This window comes from Lagopus leucura, unplaced genomic scaffold (genome assembly GCF_019238085.1).
Source record: "Lagopus leucura isolate 7727_CA_CO unplaced genomic scaffold, USGS_WTPT01 Super-Scaffold_810, whole genome shotgun sequence".
NCBI lineage: Eukaryota > Metazoa > Chordata > Aves > Galliformes > Phasianidae > Lagopus > Lagopus leucura.
This window is the reverse complement of record NW_024962261.1, coordinates 9595619-9615987: the sequence shown is the minus strand read 5'-3', so window position 1 is coordinate 9615987 and position 20369 is coordinate 9595619. Positions and strand designations below refer to the sequence as shown.

Genomic DNA, 20369 nt, shown 5'->3' with positions numbered 1-20369 from the left:
GAGCAGCTTTTATTGTTCTTGTGAGTTGTCCTGTCTGGGGAATGTGCCCTGCTGCTCTCTCATCTACTCCTTCTTAAAGTGTGACATCTTCTCAAGGGCTCAAAGGTAGCCAAACTGGTAGAGTCTGAGCTTAGATGGGCTTGGCTTTGATTTCTGCCCCTTGGGCTAAAGCCAGAAAAGCAGGACCCACTGATGGGAATGGATGGTTGCAAGGGACAGCTGTAGCCATACAGGTAAGGATTTTTGTTGTCCCTTAGTTCATTTTGCCACACTATATCCATTTATTTCAAGCTTACGATCCATTACAAGTGGTGTCCCCCAAGGGTCGGTACTGGGGCCCATCTTGTTTAATATCTTAATTGATGACCTAGATGAAGGGATTGAGTGCACCCTCAGCAAGTTTGCAGATGGCACCAAGTTGGGAGATAGTGTTGATCTGCCTGAGGGTATGGAGGCCCTTCAGAGGGATCTAGATAAGCTGGATCGCTGGGCTCAGGTGAATGAGATGAGGTTCAAAAAGGCCAAGTGCCCAATCCTGCACTTTGGCCACAACAACCCCATGCAGCATTATAGGCTTGGGGATGAGTGGCTGGATGTGTGTGAAGAGAAAATGGACATGGGGGTGTTGGTTGATGCTCGGCTGAACATGAGCCCACAGTGTGCCCACGTGGCCAAGAGGGCCAACGGCATCCTGGCCTGCATTAGAAATGGTGTGGCCAGCAGGAGCAGGGAGGTGATCATCCCCTGTACTCAGCACTGGTGAGGCCGCACCTCGAGTACTGTGCTCAGTTTTGGGCCCCTCACTGCAAGAAAGATATTGAGGCCCTGGAACGTGTCCAGAGAAGGGCAATGAAACTGGTGAGGGGTCTGGAGCACAAGTCTTATGAGGAGCGGCTGAGGGAGCTGGGAATGTTCAGTCTGGAGAAGAGGAGGCTCAGGGGAGACTTCACTGCACTCTACAACCTCCTGAAGGGAGGCTGTGATGAGGAGGGGTTTGGCCTCTTGTCCCAGGCAACAAACAGGATCCGAGGAAATGGCCACAAGTTGTACCAGAGGAGGTTTAGGTTAGACATAAGGAAGAACTGTTTCTCTCAGAGAGTGGTCAGGCACTGGAATGGCTGCCCAGGGAGGTGGTGGAGTGGCTGTCCCTGGCAGTGTTCAAGAGGCGCCTGGATGAGGAGCTGCGAGATACGGCTTAGTGCTTGTGGTAGCAGTGGTAATGAAAAGATGGTTGGACTTAGGTGATCTTGTAGGTCGTTTCCAACCTTGTGATTCTATGATCCTATGTTTTCTGTGAGCACACAGTGTCTCAATATATATGAGGTGACTCAGTGTGGCTAAGGTCAGAAAGCTCCTTCCTGGTGTTGTTACTCAGAAATAACCACGCATTCTAGCTAGCTGAGAGCCACCATTCAGATTGGAATTTGTATGCTGCAGAACTGAGTGTTTTAAATTGCGCAGCATTTCCTTGAGCACAGCCTGACCGAAATCCTTTTTGCACAGTGCAATTAACATTAGTCACCATTGTTCATATCCATATTAGACTCCTTACTTTCAACATCACTTGAAGCTTGAAGCTATTACGTCATCTAGATAATCTTTCAAATGTTTCTGCAGAATTTGTCGTATACTGATTCAGCCCTTTCTTTTCATTTCCCAGAAAAATCGCTATGAGATTTACATTGGCCTCCTGAAAGAAGGGGTGAAGGAGCTGCTGAGTGGAGGAGAGAACGATGCGTCAGGACTGAAGAAATCCCACTCGAGTACGTCGCTCAATCAGGAGTCTCCAGTTAGTGCCAAGGTGAAACGCAATGTCTCAGAGAGGAAGGACTACAGGCCAGAAACACCCAGCATTAAGCAGAAGGTCACTTAGGGTGGAAATGACAACTAGGGGAACAGCCATGCAGCAAAGTACCGGTGGTCAAATTTTTTCCAGCTCAAAATCTGTCATACATAAAAATAAGTGCATCTGCCTGAATGGGGTGTTAGTGACATTTTCTATTGTATATTTTGCTGTTTCTGTGCAGATTGTGGGAGATGTCTTTGCTCCTGCTTTGCTTTGCTCTGTTATTTTATCATTTAGCAATTGAAGCATTGGGACTTTTTTGTGTTCTGTTACTAAAGGAGCTGGGGGAAGGGTAGAGCGCTGTCACGTATATTCTGTCTCTTCCCCATTTATCTCCTCCCATCGGCATGTGGCTTTCATCTCTCAAGTCACTTGTCACTTTATTTACATGGTGGGTGGGAAAAATAACTGGACAAATGCTGCAGCATTGTGAATATGAGCGGTAGCTGTGAGAAATTTGTACAAACAGGCAGCTGCAGAGGGCTGGATAGAGTCTAGAACAATGGGAACAGTGGTTTCCTGACAATGCAGAGCATGTTGGTACTGGTAATTAGCAATGGGTGCTGTAGTAAATAGCCACTCTTGCTTGTTGCTATTGAATTGACCCTGGACCCACAAACGCAAAGGACTGCAACCTGGAAATCTCTGGCAGTGCTGGGATGACAGCATTGGAATCATTTGTTTGCTTCTTTCCAAGCAAAAAGTCTTCTCCTGAGTTAGCAGGGTGGAACGTGTCCAAACCTGTGCTGTCTCTGTGGTCAGGGAGATGAGGAATTACCAAGTTGGAATGACCCACTGGGTTGCATATGTGTTCTAAAGACAAAGGGCCTCTGTGTAGTTTTTAACTATACACTCTCACTTAGCTGCTATATAGAGCCTTATGATACATTGTCTCCTGATGCTCCACTTTCCAGGAGTTTTCTTGTTGGTATGTGCAGATGCATGCAATTGCTCTGATAGTTACAGAGTACTTTGCTTTTTCTCTTCAGGAAACGATTGTCCCCACCTGTTCATTTTTCTGCTTTAGCTGATATGCAGGTGAAAGAGGCTTGGGCCTACTGGAGAATGGCACTGACCTTTTCTCACTCGGAGCCAGGATTTGATGCAATCCTGGTTACTCTGTGCTGGAGGCTGGCACAAGGCAGCCTGACTGACACATCCTACCCTTCACCTGCCAGTTGCCAGCTCACCTTGCAGTTCCAGCACATCCTGCTTCAGACTTTTGGAAGAAAGTAGAGGGTGGGGAGAGGCTGCCATGGGTAGAGCTTTCCATACTTCCAGACCCTGTTTGCCCCACAGATCCTTGCAGTATTCGGCAGTCTTGAGTGCAGAAATGTTGCACAAATCATTTGTCTGCTTCCCAGTGCCTCTTGCCTTATGGAAGCAAGAGCACTGGCTTGCCTGGTACTGTACACTCTCAGTTTTAATCTCTGATGTGATACTGTCTTGCTGGGTGAGCTCAGACAAGTCTCGCCCTTTTCACCTTACCCTTGCCACATACAGAATAGTATAACCATTCTGGCCCTTTTCACAGAGCATTCTGAGAGGCAAGGTTGAGGCCAGCTGAGAAATGTTGATTGCTAGTATTTTTGTTATACCTGGCACAGGGCAGCTGTCCTGATGGATGTATAATGTATAGAGAAGCGTCAAGATCAATACAAGGACTGTTTAGAAATGTGATGGTATTTAAAGCCCAAATAATGTAGGGTCACACATCAAGAAAAATTACTGTCTGATTGGATGTGCACTCTGCCAGACTTCCCAAAGTGCCCAAGTCAATTAGTCTAGTTTGTTGAACTGCTGGTTCCATGGACAGACAAGGGAGCAATCAAAGATAGAAGGACCTTAACAGGTGCCACTTGACCTGCCTCCCCCACTGAGAACCACCATGCTTTCCCAGTGTGCTCACTGTTGGCTGTAACCAAGATGACACGCTTTCAGATCGTCAGTCCCTGCAGTTGCAGCCTGGCAGCGAAACCAGATGGGACTGATTCCATGTGTGATGTTGCATTTGCATGACACATGTGATGTGCACATTTGGAGTTTGCCACAGAGTGTGGTTGCTTCGTCCAAGGAATCGGCAGGTCAGCTCCTAGCCCTGGCAATGTCTGTAAATACTGCAGTCCTGAATAGAAACTGTCAGCGCTTGTTTAGTGCTATAGCTATAGAAGTTCTGTGTGATTATTGTGGAGCATGTGTTCAGTCCTATTACTCAAGAAAGATGCTTTCTTTCACTGGAGCCAGAGGGACAGAGTGCAGCGTACTGCACTGGGAGACTCACTGTGTGATAGTGCTTATTGGAGGGGATTGTTTGAATTAATCGTATCTGGTAGGTAAGGAACTCCAGGGGGGATGGAAACAAAGCCAGGAGGAGATCCCTGCAGCTGTTCGTCATACTCTGGTGGTTTAAAACAAACAGTGGAGAGGGAGGTTATGCTGAGATGGAAAAAAGATATATGGTTGATGCTGAATGCATATTTGAGAAGAAAACTTGCCCAGCTGTAGATAGTGGCATTTCATAGAAAGTGTGCAACAGAAATAGAAAAAGGACTCAGGTTTGTAAATGGGCCCTGCTTGGCTGTCAGAGCGGAGTTGTCTGTGTGAGCTTTTCAAATGCAGCCTGGAATATGCGCAACAAACCTCTTGTGAATACAGAGTACATAGCCTTAAAAGGTGAAGAGGCAACATTTAAATTTTTTTCTCAGCTTTTAAGATGTTCTGGATGCTGTAGGCTGCAGTTAAATTGCTGAGCTCAAAAAGAAATGATTCCCGTAAAATGCATTTCCCAGCTTAGACAGAGAAACTGCTTAATTCCTTTTCAAAGTCGTTGCAAAGGAGATGATTTGAAGTAATAAGAAAGTCAAAAAGTGAACTGCAAAAATGTGTTTTTTTCAGTTTTTATTATTTATTCTCCATTTCCAGGTACACTTGCAAATGGATTAGGATGTAAGCGTTAAGTCTCATCTGTGCTTAGTAAATGCAGTTTTTCACTATATTTTTTAGTGATTAAAAATCTGTTGAGCTTGGAGCACTCTTGGTGAGATTGTTGAGGCGTGCAGATTAGTTTACTGAGAATTTGTCAGGTTCTGCTTCAGTTTTAATTAATGTCATTTTGCTCCATTGCTTTACAAATTCTAGGCATCCCAGGCAGACAAGTGAAAATGCACATTTCAGAGGCCAAGAGAAAAAGGAGATGCTGTCGTGAAAGCCTCCTGGACTCCCTTAGGAACAGGACCATCTACTAAGCAGTACTGTCAGTTGCTTGCTTTTTTTTTTTTCTCCAATGCTACTGTAAAGGATGGACACATGCTCTCAGGGGGCATCAGTGGTGCATGTTGTTGGGTGGTACCATGGGGAGCCTGACTGGATGGCTTTGCATGGTATCAGTACCGGCCTCTCTTTGTTGAATGTTTGACCTCCGTGACTCAGGAACTCTGTTGTAATGTGCAAGAGTATACTGCTGAGTTCCAACATTCCCCTGCATGCCTGGCTGTCCCCACCTGATCTCAGTATGGATTTCTGGGGATGTTCAGTGTGAGCTGGAGTTAAATGGGGCTTGTTTTGGGCCCTGTTCAGCACAGGTGGAGCTGTGTCTAGATGCTCAGTGTTAAGACATTGCAGCACTGGCTCCTTCAACTGCAACTGACAGACCACCACCAGTGTGTGCAAGTGTACAGCCCCTAAGGCAGCCTTTGCGTTGGTGCCTGCAGGGAGGCATCGTTCTTCTTTGCCATGCTCCCTGCTGCAGCATGCCGCCTGGAAACCGTCGCTCAGGCAAAGCCTCTGCCCACGTCTTGAGAGGGGGATGTGGAGAAGGGAGCAGGATTGGGCCAGCATCCTTCTCTGAAGCACTGCTGGCTGCTCACATATGTGGGTTCCTCTCCTGGCTGACGAAGGAGAGGCAGGAAGGTTTGGACTGTGTCCGGACATGACAGGAGAGAGGGGAGGGAGGGAAGACATTTTTGTGCTTCTCCCTCCTCTCCTGCAACCAAAGGTGAGATACTCCCCCAAAGCCAAAATTGCGCTCTCCTTTGTAAGGCAGCAGGATGCTGAGGTTTTTGTCAGCAGTGATGTGAAAGAAAATCTCTGGGCTGGCTTGTATGCATCTTGCAGATAAATCACACATGGACCAGTGAACATGACTGCAGCTTTTTAATCCAGTATTTATGTTGTGTCTTTAATTGATGTAGAGAGATAAGTCAGCCAGCAGGGTGATTAATGTAGCAGAGCTGTGGGGGAACGCTGTTCAGCTGTGACGCCAACTCAGACACTTTTTCATCTACAGCCAGCCACTTGTAAATGGTTACCAGAAGCTTTCTAAGGGCTGTAACAGCTCATCCCTTAAGTGCTTTCTCCTTGATCCTGCCCACTCCAAGGGTGCTGCCTGTCCAAGTTTACAGCTCTTCTAGAGCTCAGTGTGCAGCAGAGTGCTGCTTTGAGCAGGAATTTGAGCTAGCTGGCCTCCAGAGGCCCCTCATGACCTAGATCATATGGTGCATTCCTGTATTTAGGCTGGTTGTCCATCTGGCTTGAAACAACCAAACTTTTGGCTCACTCCAATGGGACTGGACACCCAGTTGATGAGAGTAGTCACTTTGGTGAGTAGGTGTCTGTGGCAGTGGAGAAAGTCAGTTGCAGCAGGGTTATCATTGCATTTCTGCAGTGTGCTTCTCAAAAGTGGGTAAGGCTTTTTTTTGCAGACAACTTGTAGCTTACAGTGTCTGCATTTTCCATTGCTAAATCAATTTTGGCCTTATCACAGTTAGTCTGACAGCTCCTCCTCCTTTTCTGTCAAGCTGCTTCTGTCTGTCATCTTAGCACCTCAGCTGCTTCTGTGTAACAGGTCTCTTCCCTTCCATGCTTGCAGAAATGTAGAAAATTTGAGTGTCCCATCTTGCCTGGAGAAAACCTGCTCTGAAGCAGTGCTGCATCGAATAGATAACCCTTTGAGCAGCTTTCCCATTCTGCTCATTTGTAGCCTGTATTCCCCAGCTACATTTATAGCTGGAAGGTGCGAGACATGAGTTTCAGACTCCTGTATTCCTCTTGTGTTGTGCTGCATGGATGCAAGGTTCCCCTCCCACACTTAGACCAGACACTTGTGATGTTCCTAGTCACCTCTCTACAGATCTCAGAGGCAGAGGCAGTCTTCTGTGGGGAAACTGACATGCTCTTTTGCAAGGATTTGGGTACTTTCCCAAATTCCAGGTCATAAATTTCAGGGAGCTGTGTGGGGAAAAAAAGAAAGAAAAAAAGGCATCATTTTAAATCCGTGTCCCCAAGCACAGTGAGACGATGTCCAGAAATACCATCTGCTTTTGCAGAGGCAAAGGCAGTATAAACACCTTATCTCCAGCAATCTTCTAGGTGGCTGCCTGTTGGAACTTTACTCAGTGTGGATCTCCTGAAACTCTGGGGTGCCACATTTTCTCTGAAATGGCTGTTCTGAAGTCCACATTTCACCAGTGTTCCTAGAGCGTTACTGAAGCTGCTCAGCATGTGCTTCTGGTGTCAGCCGCCTGGGCTGCCACAAAGGGCAAGCTGAGGAGGTTGTGTCAGAAATGTCCTTGAAAGAAGTGATCTCTGGCTTATGCTTTATACAGAGTATTATTTATAGTGTATATTTGTGCAGTTTGCCTTCACTTCTCCTCTCTGAGCTCTCCCAGCAGCATAGGTATGGCTTATGAACTGCTTCACCTGGGATTTCTGAGCATTTGCTCCAGAAAGAAGAGGCTTGTCGACCTCCAGAGAAACTGTATTTCCCAAGCTATGGACCAGTACATGGGATCATTTCCAATATGGCTGATGTTACTGAAGGCATTCAGAAAGCCAGTGCCACCCTCCATGGCTCTTCACTTCCTGGATCCTGGGGCACACTGTGCTCCAGTATTGCCTTTAGTGCTGGGGAGAGTTAGAGATGCTGGCTTCCTTTTCCACATACACTGCGCTGCTTGGGAAACTGCCCTCAGTTTCTATCACCAGCTGGTTCTCTCCCTTGTGACTGCAGCAACCTGGGGTGTCACGGCTTCATTGGGAAGGGGACTACTTTAAATAAGAGTTAGGAGGAGAGGTTGCCCTGGAGAGATGTGTCTGGAAGCCCTCTGTGAACGTCAGCTCTCTGTTGGCAGTACCCAGCTCAACAGTGAAAGGCCAGCTTGGCCTTGCCTGCAAGTAGGTACCTTCATTCACTTTGTTAGCTGCATTTAAGCTCTATGTGAATTATTAGATCACTTTCCTTAACAAGTCCAAGTTACAGCTTTCCCAGAGGCTGCACTGTTGACCTGACTTTGCTGCTGTGGTCAAAAGGAGCAAATGTAAGCCAGCACAAAGTGTTTGTCATTCCCTTTGAGTAATGAAGTGTTCTGTAAAAGTTATAAATTGTTAAACAATAAGGGACCTACCATGGCATCTGCTGTTAAAGCTGTGCCAGGAATCAGCTGGAGTACGTGCCTAAGGTGTATTTAGCCTGAGGAAAAAGTACAGTACTTGGCAATGCATGGTTTAGAAATGCCACAAATTACAGCCACACAGCTTTTCTCTGACATTATCCTTTGCAACTAGCAGCCACTTTGTAGCAGTGGTCCTGTCTGTAATTCACCTAAACTAGACCAACAGCAAGATGCATTTTGCTCAGGCAGACAAAATTTCAGCTTTGCCTTGGGCAATGTGAATATCCTTGTTTAACCACTTAGCAGCTAGCCACCTGCTATGGAGACATGTTGGACACAAAGTCCTTTGTCTTCCCAGAGCCTCTTGCTGGGAAAAGGGTGATCTGTGGTTCCCAGTCTGTGCTGCTTCACAAGCAAGGCACATGCTATTGACAATAAAAGTCTTAAGTCACTTACACACTTAGGAAAACTTGGTGCTCAGTGCTGTGAAGTTCTGAAAAATTGTGGGATGAGAACGATGTTGGATTTTTTTTTTTATTTTATTTTTTCATGTGTACATATTCGTGACAACTGTCCTCTTACTTCAGGCTAGAAGAACAAAGTTTTTTGGCAGTTTGAAAACTTTAAAATCAATACTTTCTGTGTGAGGTACAATCTGAGGCTTACAGTACTTGGTGAATGTGTTTAAGTGATGCCTATAGATGTGTGTATGTGTTCCATAGGTATAGTATGGCTTCTGTGACTCAACACTCCAGAGCCTGCTGTTGTTTTCTGAGGCTTATTTTGGTCAAAGCACTTAAAAAGCTGCAAACTTTGTTAGGATGCTTGTTCTAATTGTTCTCAAAATAAGTTAGAGTCATCAGAGCTTTTGCAGAGTTAGGCTATCCCTTGAGCTGTGCCTCAGTCTCTGTTGTGTTGCCCACCAGGGGCTGTGTGTAGCTGAAAGCAAAGGCGTATATCTGAGAGTCTAAGCAAGGATCACGGGGTTCTATTTTCTGCTAGCTCAACACTGGGTTATCTCCCCATTTCTGTTAGCAGATGCCTGTACCATGAGCATCAATGCCTACTTCTGAAAATCACACTCTGAAGATCAAATATACAGCTTTACTTATGAAGTTGTTGACCTCTCTCTGTGAAAATTCAACACAAGGGCATCATGTCCAAAACTGTGTCCAAGCAGGACAGGTGCCTGTGATGTCTCCTGCAGACAGAATCACGCAGTAGTAGTGAGGGTTTCTTTCTGCAATTATACAGATTTTAAGAAGAGTGTTTGTTTCATCAGTGGGGAGAAGAAGACCAACAGGAGTGAAATATCACTATAAGGCTTCTTGTTTGACTCCCAAAGGTTTCCCTTGTGAGATCTAAACAAGTTGTTAAGAGGTTGCTGGGCTAAGTAAAGGCATAAGGAAGGATTTTCTAGTGGATTTTCCAATTTGCTCTAGCTGGTGCAATGTTAGGACTATCTGCATTATTCTAGGAAAGAAGGAGCAAAGCCAGAGGGTGGGATTCTTACCTGGAGTCATAAAAATGTTATCAGATGTTATAGTGTTAGCTCGAAGTACTCGAGTACTTGTGAAGTCATGGCTGTATGCTTAACTGGACCATGGCCAGTCTTGCAAGACTAAGATGCAAGTTGACTGCAGCGGAGGGTGAAATTAAGAGGGACATCCTCATCATCTTCCTTTGGATCAGTTGTGATCCTTTTCAGGCAACAAGCTCTCCTTTGGGTTACCTGCCTCCCTTGGTGATGCAGAGAGTAGATGAGTTCAGAGTTGTAGTAGAAATTGGCACTTGTTCTCAGCCTGAGAAGATGCAGTTCAGAAAAAGCATCTAATTAACAGTTTCTATGGTGTAGTACCCCTGTGGGAACAGTAACCCTCAGCAGCAGTAGTGCAAAGACCATCTTGCACATGCATGTGTGCACACTGCCCATCTCCTTTGTGCAGACCTAACTTTACTGGGCCAAACAGCAGTCCTTGCAAGATCTTTCCTCTTGGTGGCCTCCTGTCCCTTTTGCCAAGTGTAGGAGCCTTCTTTCTCACACTGTTCAACTCACTTTACTCTTATCACTGACTCAGTGGAGTTTCTTCATACAACACACTAGAGACGCAGTCCCAGTCTCACTGCTCTGTGGTACTTCTTGGCTCTGCTGTGAGGCGACATTGAGGTAATCACTCTATCTTTTCCAGCAGCGTGAAATTTGCTTCTCTGACTCGTGGTGTGGTCAGGCTTGAGGCTATCTTACCAGGGCACTCCTCCCTGTCCCTGGGTGTGTTCATTGCCAGAAAAGCACATTCTTCCTTGGTGGTCAGAGTCAGACTTCAATCAAATCCTGGTTCATGGGAGACATTTCCACGTGCTGCTGGTGTCCACAAGGACTCAAACATGTGCTTGCTTACACAGAGATGGTTTCCTGAAGCAGAGTTGTCACTCTTTTCTACAGGTACCACAGGATGCCCTCCTTTATTCTGCTTCATGTAACTGGTACTAGAATGATCATTTCCTGATAAATGAAGGCACTTAATCAGTCCTCTTCTCCGCGGAGGAAGGACTTTTGGGGATATTGTTATATCATTTGAAATAATATTTTGGAATTTAAGTTTACATTGCTTTATTTTTCACTTGAGGTGACTGTATATAAATATTTTCCTCTATTTTATCATTGCTGATAAAGTAAGCCTACGGTATACAGACAAATAATTTGCCTTTGATGTATTGAAACTGTGAGATATAAAGTAGAATTCTCTCTTGTGTCCATGTTCCTGACTATTACTCTGTTCCTCAGTGTTTTTATAAGCTGGAATAAGTGTTGCTTACGGGCAACAGAGAGCCTGCAAGCTTCTCAATAATTTTTATGTAATTGAACTCAAGCAACCCTAGTGAAGGATCTCACATATGTATAATGATATATGTATATGTACAAACTTTAGAAAGAAATAAACCAAATGTATTTCATCTTCTGCAATTGAATGGTTTCTTTTGGAGCCCTTACCTTTCCTTCGTATGCATGGGAACATGAAGGTGGTATTGGGGACTCGTAGCAACCCCTAGCTGGGCAGACCTGCTCGGGGAAAATGTGCGTCCACCAGCTTGTACAGCTGTTCCCCAGAGCACCCTGCTCTCCTCTGGCAGTCAGCAGACTCCAAGTTTCCAGAGCTGGAGAGTGTGTGTACTGTGTACCTTACAGAAACACAGTCTGGACCAGCATGCCTTGGCATGGCAGAATGCATTATGGCCCTACAGGATGTACAGCAAACACTGTCTATCACAGGAATCTAGAGGAGACATGTGGTTGGGGCCAGCAGTAGGGCACGTGCACTAGTCCTCAGTGAGGACAGCTGGAGTATCTCTCTTTGTACCTCTGCAACAGGTTGCCTTATGTATGGGCTGTTACAGAATGTATAAGCTATGAAGTTACCTCCACTTAGCTGTGAAAAGACAGGAAGAGAAATAAGTGATTAAAGATGGGTTTGCAAGCAGATGGATTGGTAGAGGGAGGCTGCAGTGATCACCTGTTCAAAAATGACCTCAACCATTTTACAGAACACTTTGCTTGAGATTTGCTTGGGTTGGAAATTGCTGATGGTCTAGTGAATGGAAGGAAACAAGACCCGTGACAGACAGAAAAGCAGGACACTAAAGAAAAAGAGGAAATGCAGAAATATAGGTGAGAGTGGGTTCACCAGAGTGAAGGAGACTGCACAATGCATAGAAAGCAATTTTGTGTTTCCTGTTCTTGCACTGGATGTGGCTCATTGTGGGAGCGGAGGAGACTGATGAACAGGTAACAGGACACCTTCAATAGCAGGTTGGGCACAGAGAACCTTCACAACAGGCCTGTGAGGTTTTGTTTGGAAACGGTGGTAAGGAAGGTATTTTTTCTTACCAAGATCTCTGTAAATGACCATCGTGAGATAAGTTGTTTTTTTTTCCCTCCTAGAAACTTGGCACATTAGATGAATGCAAGACTTTGAGGTAGTTACGCTCTTTTCATATTGTGCTACAGAATATCAGACTTTTTCTTTGCTGTTCCTATATTTCCTATCCTGGTTACTTTGGATACTTCAAAGCTCTGAGAGTTTCTGGTCCTAATACATGTTCATGGGTTACTATGTCTTCTAAGAAAGGGCTATAGAATTGATAGTGGAGTGGGAGTTATACTTAGGAAGATGTATTAAATGCCTCCTCTAATGTCCAAATGAATGTTTGACTGTTTGTTAAAGGTAATGCCAGTGCTAATCACTACATCTTTTTCTATTTTGTCTTCCTAACTGACAAAGTCAACTCTGAGCACATTCTCTTTATTCTTTGTTGTCCATTTTCAGTTTACATTTCCAAGTAAGTAATAAAACTATCAAGTGAACCCAGAAGTTTATATATACAGCTGAAATCTCCACAGTCCACAGAAGCTACAGATGTCTTCAGCTATTTATATATAATCTAGCATGAGAGAGTGACTTCACCCCAAAGTAAAGCACAGATAGGTCTAAAGTTGTCATGGATATCTCTAGGTTTGAAATTGGAAGAGTTCTTAAGATAGCAAAGTACTGATGTGCTGCGGTGGCCTCCTAAATGGCAAGGCAAGGGCAAAAATATCTGGAGGCTTTTAAGAGCCTGGAGCATTATGCGGAGAATGATATGGTGATGACTCAGGTTTTTATCTGTAGTGTCATTGCATTTTCCTGTTCTTTCTATGTTTGCTGCTAAACAGATATTTTTCAGAAGAAATTATACCACCCACCATACTAATCATTTCTCCCTAAAATTGGGCCATGCTAGAAAAAATGGACTACTACACAGCAGATTGCCAGCCGCTCTGAGATTGCTCTAATGATCACATTTGTTACAGGGTATCTCTTCTGGTCACCGTTCCACAGCTAATTTTTGGGTGCGTAGGGTACACAGGTGATGTGGATCTTTCTTTTGTAGATCATCTAAAGCACACCAATTCTTCTTAGAGAAGATCATCAGCGGTACTACATGAAGCTGACATTGCCCCAGGAAGAACTTTGGAAAAAATGTGCGTGTATACAGAGGTAGCAGAACTGGGCCAGCCGTGGGCAAGTAATGCCAGTCTTACAGAGCAGCTGAAGCAGAGAAAGGAAGGTATGAAAGAGGCAAAAAGGTTGCCAGAAATAGAAACAGTGATGAATAAGGTAGAAAATCAGGTGAAGAACAACGGATGGGGGAATATTCTGGGGGGAGGAGTGCCTGTGCCTACAAATGATAGTGCTGTTGACTGACAGACCCAAGCCAGAGGCAGTTCCTGTGCGATGACCCATTGACTTTCCATCTGGACTGTGTCTGAAAAAATTGGTGTGGGGGTGGGGTGCACAGGGATAGATTTGCATCTGGGTTATAGGTCATGTGGAGAGGGACGCGCGGTGGATTTGTAACTGAGTGGTAGCTCTGTGTGACACATAGTATGGAAAAGCTGATTAAACTGATTAAAAGCTCTGTAATTGTATAATAGTGTAGAAAACAGTATAATTGTAGGCAAGTGAGGGTTTTGTGTTTATTGGGTAATCAATATATTCCTTATTTAATAGCTTGACCATTTTCTTAGTAGTGGTTTGAGTTGGTTTCTGAAATAAGTTGAATGGGGAGAATGGCTGCAGGACAGTTCCCTCTTACTGTAAACCACTACAAGTTTAATGACTCAGACAACTAAAAAGATGTTTGTAAGAATATTTGGAAATATTTGAATTATGCAGGAGCTCTGCCAGTGGCCACAAGGTAAAAAGGATGAATACTGAGAATGCAAAAATGACATTAAAAGGACATTTTGAGAAATCAAGGCCTGTGAGTTAAAATCTCAGTGACAGACTTCTGTAGTGCAGAAGCATTGTGTTTTCTCTAAGAACAAACATTACTTGTCTGCACATGTGAAGGCACTGGGGGATCTTTATCCATGCAGTCTTGAAATGTAGGTGAAATGTACAGATGGCTAGAAAACTGCAGAAGACTGCAGAATATAGCATCAGGGATGGGAAGCTCTGCGGAAAAAAAAATGGCAGGGAGGGTTTGCAGTAGGGGAGAGGGAATGGTTTGAAAGCTGAAAGCAAGGAGAAAACTGAACAAGAGTGTAAAGAAATAGCATGGGAGGCAAGTGAACTGCATACAGATCCATCTATCATTTGAAAAAGCAACCCATTAATAAGAAAGAAGCAGCCACCTATGAAGGTTGCCTAGCACCTTCCTTTGTCTTTTGGCAAAAGGTTCATGTTCCCCCACTGTTTGCAGAGGAGATCTGAACACTGTCAGGGCTGCCATGAGGTCAGGAGAGGGTGCTGTGTGCTGGCCTTCAGAGAAGACTGCTCAGAGGCAGCCAAGATAAATACTCCTTTCTGTGCTTTGTAGCTTGGAAGACAGCAGCATCCCTGGGTCTGTGCACTGTCTGCTGGATGTGGAATGTCTTTGTTGGGAGAAGCAGGGAAACAAACACTCACAGAAAGCAAACTTCCCCCTGAATCGCTGTGCAGAGATTGTTCAAAAAAAAAAAAAAAAAAAAAAAAAGTGGAATTTGTGTTTGTGTGTTTTTCTTCCCTGAAGGAACAGTCTTTGTCAGACATAAATCATCCTTCTGTCCATTCCCTCACCCTTTGACTCTGAGCTCAGAAGTGCTCAGTAGAGACATTCCATCACCTCTGAGAAGGTGAATATTTTTAATTGGTTTGAGCAAGCTTCACCCTTCTGCCCACATGTCCAGTGTTAAAGAAGAGCACTTTGTCTTTTCAGGTGAATTCCAGCCACGGCCTGCTAACAAGGATGTGTGTCTCTAGAAATTTGTGGTGGATGCAACCTGCAGAACAGGTGTGTGCCCTGTCAGTTGGGAAGTAGATTGGATAAGGTGACAACTGGGGCACTGCTGCAATGTCAGGTGTGGAAAGCATTTCTGATGAGATAAAAGCACATGTTATACCCACACTTCTCAGTGCATGTTGCTCTCCATCCCGTCCAGAGCTGTACTGTGCGGGAACATGAAGTACTGAGACCAGGGTGGATGGAGCCAGAATAATTTCTGGAGTAATGCCGACACCAATTATTACACCCCTGTCTTCTCCCAGAGTGATGCTTGCTATGGTAGGCTGTTGAAGTGGGCTGTGCCTGGGGTGGCAGTACTCTCTCTGTCTGGGCTGAAACATCCTGCTGGGATGGTTTTGTGGGGGCCTCACAGCTAGCCAATGATAGCAACTATGGTGTAAAACCTGAATCTGCTACCGCTGCCGTACCCACGCTGCGTTTCTCAGGCAACTGAGGTGTGGGTGGCAGTTAGAGGTTGTAATTGTTTCTGGAAAAAAAAAACAACAAAAAAAAAACACACACACAAATAAAAAAAAGAAAAAAGAAATAAAACAAAAACCATGAAGAAAGAAGTTGTCTTTTTGTTTAGCTGCAATTTCTGAGTGCACTTTAGACAAATTGTCAGAATCCACATTCGTGTTGGCAGGGAACCAGACTCCCTGGCACGCTGATTAAACGGTGTGTGGGCAAAACGTAGGCAGATGATGGGGACCTGTACAGCAAAACCTCAGAGAGCCTTGTTTTCATTTGCTTTTTTTTTTTTTTTTCCTCCCTCCAAATTCCTTTCAGGGTAGTTTTCTGACCATCACTCATTGGCTCTGCTTTGAGTCTTGATCCTCTTGACATTGGGCGCTGAGAAGATCAGTGAACCCAGAGCAGCAGCTGCTTGTGGTGAATAACCCTCACTGACAGGTAGGCAGGTAAACCTCTGAGTGCAGTGAAACTGCCGGAGAGACCCAAAACGTTGGACTACAGCAATAAAAAGGAAATTTTTACAGGTGGATTGGACTCTTTTCTTCCAGTGGCCCACCTGGACATGAGAGGATGTTCTCCTGCTCCAGCTTCAGCCTCCCTGGTTAGTCTGTCCATGAGGGCCCTGGGCTCTGACACCACAGGCAGCCACCCAGGAAGAAGTGGTGCTGAGGAATTTCAGACATTAGCTCATCTGCTGCTTGAATCTCACAACCGTGGCATTTCCACACTGTTGTGTGTGTAGAGTGGGGACCTTTGCATATCGTTCCCAGAATATCTTTCTGTCTGACAAGGTGGGATCCCTTGGTTTACCTTGGCTTGCATGTTCACTAACCTTCTGACTGTTCTTTTATCATTTCTCTTAGGGGTTATTTGCACGCTGTCAGAAAGGTAAGATGAGTTGATGAAGCCTCTGTGACCACAGCATGCATCACATGGATGCTCTCTCTTTTCAGGAACACAATGATAGAGCTCCACTGTAACTCAAAGACCCTTCACTTCTGTGCAGCAGGTGATGCCACCACAAAGGGCTTGGCTGGATAGAGGCATCTGAGGGGAGGTAACTCCTTTAAAATGCATGGGATGTACTGCATCAAATACTTTGGCACTCTGATTCAGATGGCCACCTTGCATTCTGGCTTCTGGAGTGTAGCACGCTGTATCCTGCAAGAGTCTCTTTTAAAATCTGAACACATTCTCCACAGCAATTTGATTCACATCTTTCGCTAATTCCTCTTGAACTTTCTAAGAGATCTGGCACAAACAAGTCCCTAGAGGTATTTTACAGCCCTTTGGGCTCTTGCTGTGCTCATGATTCATCAGATGTCTCTTGATGTGATGTTTAGCTCAGAGCGTAGTCTGACAGGGCCTCCTTGCAGAGCATTAGGAGATGCAGATATCCTCTAGGGGATGTATGCCAATCATACAGTTTGGGACTTGCCCACTCTTGATTTCAGAGGGTGCCCAGGCAAGAGCTATTTGGAAGCACAGGCTCCAGCCCAACCCAGCCTGATCTGCTGTGTGCATGGGAGCCAGAAAGGTTTCACCCCTAGTTTCACTGGGAGCAGACAAAGGCCAAGGCTGAGTGCATGTGCCAGTTCTTCCTGTACTATTTAAATGCAAACTCTCCAGGGCAGGGGCCTCAACCATGTACATTCAACAGTAATAAATATTAATCCCCATGATTTGCAAACAGCAAGGCTTTCGGGTACTGGCATGGCTTTAATAGAAAACACAAAAGGCCTGGCACAATGTTTATGAGCCCTGGAGATGGTTTAACTTGTTCGAATGCATACTTGGCTTTGAGTCACAGATGTGATCAATCAAAGGAGCAGTCCTTTCCTTCTGACTCACCAAGGCTGTTTCTCTGAATTTGTGGGGTTTAAATACCCATTTGACTCAATTCAAGCTTCAAGTAGTTAGGCTTTAAGAAAATCTGACTGCCAAAACCACAGTTGTTGCAACTCTCTCTGACTTTGGCAAGGTCAGGGAGAGATGGCTTGGATGCTAAAGGCAGAGGGCATGTCTTTGTCTTTCACCAGCTGAGAGCTGACCTCTGTGGGCCATGCAGTGCAGATTTGCTGGGGTGCCAAACCTAGAAAACTTACCCTTTAAATTTTGTCTGATCTGCCTTTCTTCCCAAAGAAAAGACTTTAAATAATAAAAAAAAAAAAAAAAAAGAAGAAAAAAAACATGTGCAAATGCTCTCTGCAGTAAGCTGTTCAAGTTTGCCATTCCATGCCTGGGAATCCTGATTTTGTCCAGGGACCAGCCTCCCTTATCCATTCAGTTCCTTCCATTGCAGTACAGTTTTTATTCTACATTTCCTCAGCAGATATACTAAGAGTCCCTGTAAATTTCTGCAGGCCTTGGTCTATTCCACTTTGAATGATGAAAGGCTGCCATAGTTAATGGTCATTGTTGCTTCTCTTCGGGTTGTGATGGGTGTGAGAAAACACTGCATTTGTTTGGCTGCTTGTATTAGCTGTAGTGTTGACTAGCTGAAGTTTGTCATCCTTTGTTCCTCCTTCCCATCTTTCCATGTGAAGGTTTCCCAGCAAATGCCTTTTCCTGTGCCATGCCTCTTTCTTACTGGCCCATTGGTTTTGTACTATTTGCTCTTGAAGAGATTCAGTCTCTATGCTCACCGTGCATTGGGCCCCTATCTGAGATCTCAGAGGTCTTCTCTGAGAGACAGTTTAGATCTTTCAGGTTTCTGTAATTGTAGACCTGTAGAAAAATCAGTGATCACCTTAAAAGTAAACAGCCATATCTACAGAGGTCAAAATCCCTCTTTGCAGCCTGTCTCAGCTGTGACACCTACTGGATAAGGCTTTACAAATGACTAATGCAAAGCAGTATTTACATGATAGATTCTGCTCAGCCTTTGTACTTCAGACATAGAACTATGGGAGTGTATCCATGTCATGGTTCTATGTTTTTGTTTTTGCATTGTTTTGTTTTTTTGTTTTTGGATTTCAGTATTCCACATCAAACCATCATGTAGTGTACGGGGCATTAAAGTGTCACTGCCCCAATCCCAGGTACCTATCCCTGTACGTTACAACAGTCACGGGATCTGGCCCTTCTGGGTGGGGGGGGCGCTCTCTTGCTGCCTTGCAGTGGGTGCTGGAGGTGCTTTCCTAGCCGTTCCAAGCTTTTCAGGTTTGAATCGGTCCCGGGAACTCTCTCTCTCTCATCTTGTCTGATTTATTAATCTCAATTTCAATTAAATTGTATATATATTGTGTTATCTTGTATTCCGATATTATAGTAAAATAAGTTTTCCTCCATAGATTGTTGCCGCTGCTCTTTTCCTCCCTTCCTTCCTTCCCATTTTTGTGGGACTGGGGTGGGAGGGGGAGGGCAGAGGCCTATCGCCCCTGTCACAGACATAGATTGATCTGGTCAACTCCGTGACAATCCAAAGGAGGGCTACAAAGATGGAGAAGGGTCTGAGGACACAGTGTGTGGGGATGCTTGAGCACCCTCAAGGTGCTCAGTGCAGAGCAGAGGAGCTGAGGGGAGCCCTCATGGCGGCTGCAGCTCCTCACAGGGAGCGGAGGGCAGCGCTGAGCTCTGCTGTGTGTGACAGCGACAGGGCCGAGGGAACGGCATGGAGCTGCGTCAGGGGAGGGCAGCTGGGGGTCAGGGAAAGGGGCTGCAGCACAGGGCAGTGGGCACGGAACAGGATGCACAGGGCGGTGGGCACGGCCCCAGTGCTGGAGTTCAAGGAATGTTTGGACACTGCTCTCAGATGCAGGGTTTGGATTTTGGGTGATCCTGTGAGAAGCCAGGGGTTACACTTGAGGATCCTATGGATACCTTCTAACCTGGGATAGCCTGTGGTCTGTACCCCCAGTACTTAGATTGCTCTGGTTGCATCACATTTTATCTTCTCCACATGCTGTTGCCCTGAAGGCAGAAATGAAGCAGAAAAAGTCCAGGTGATTGGCTCACCTGGGAATCTGTGAGCACATACATGAGGTGAATTCTCATCTCACACTCCAGGGTCACTCTCCTCTTGTAGCTGCCTAGAGTACTTCAGCAGCTTTACCTCCTTTGTGAAGATCATCCCATCTTGGTCTTACTGTCTAATTCTTCACTAGTAATCTCAGTTTGTTTAGTTCTGAATTGCCAGCAGAGAAAACTTCACAATTTACCAGATCACTGCAATTATAGCATATCTGCACCTCTCTTACCTGAAAACCCCAGTTAAAGTTCAGACAGATTTATTAATGGTCTCTTGTATTGCAGTCATCACCCCAGTATTGTTATGCTAAGCAATATGCAAGCCCCCCCATGGCTTCACACTGTTATTTCAACCCATTTGTTCTCAAAAACTGAAATTCAGAGGTAAGTGCTTTATTGGGCTTTTTGCAGTAAAGTCAGGATGCACTGACTGCAGAGCAAAAACATTAGCAGGCAAAGTAGTTAAAACAGACAGATGAAAGAAGACAAAGAAACAGGCACACAGATCATTTTGCCCACGGTCAGATCGTTGCTATTGTTTACTGTCCTATAAAACTGTTATTATGCACAATAAACAAAAACAGCAGTAGCTTGGATTGAGGGCAGAGGTTGGTGCTGCCCTGTTCAGTAGCCTTCAGCCTGCCAGGTGGGAGGAGGAAAGCACAACTACAAAACTAAGAACGGAAGTTCTGCTCTTTCAGTGAGCTTGGAAGGATGGTGTTGCAAATTAAGATCCAGGATACCCCTTATTTAATAGAAACATTCTCCTATCCAATATTAAATAACATTACAGATTTTTTTTTTTTAAATTACTGTAGTTTACACTTGGAGTTTTAGGGCCACTGCAAGAGAGGTTCCAACAGAGGGCCATTAAGTAGATGAAGGAA

At 45.0% G+C, this 20369-nt stretch overlaps 1 protein-coding gene across 15 annotated transcripts in view; it reads left to right on the top strand.

Annotated features, from left to right (window-relative positions):
* The window catches only part of PSD3 (pleckstrin and Sec7 domain containing 3), a 141706-nt gene that overhangs the window by 106235 nt on the left and 15102 nt on the right, over positions 1 to 20369 (top strand). For 3 of the 15 annotated variants that reach the window (XM_042866136.1, XM_042866135.1, XM_042866140.1), the window contains one exon: positions 1661 to 11195. In XM_042866136.1, coding sequence (XP_042722070.1) covers positions 1661 to 1873 — 213 coding nt within the window. In that variant the 3' untranslated portion in view covers positions 1874 to 11195. The other 12 variants (XR_006177930.1, XR_006177932.1, XR_006177929.1 and 9 more) reach the window with 12 other exon arrangements.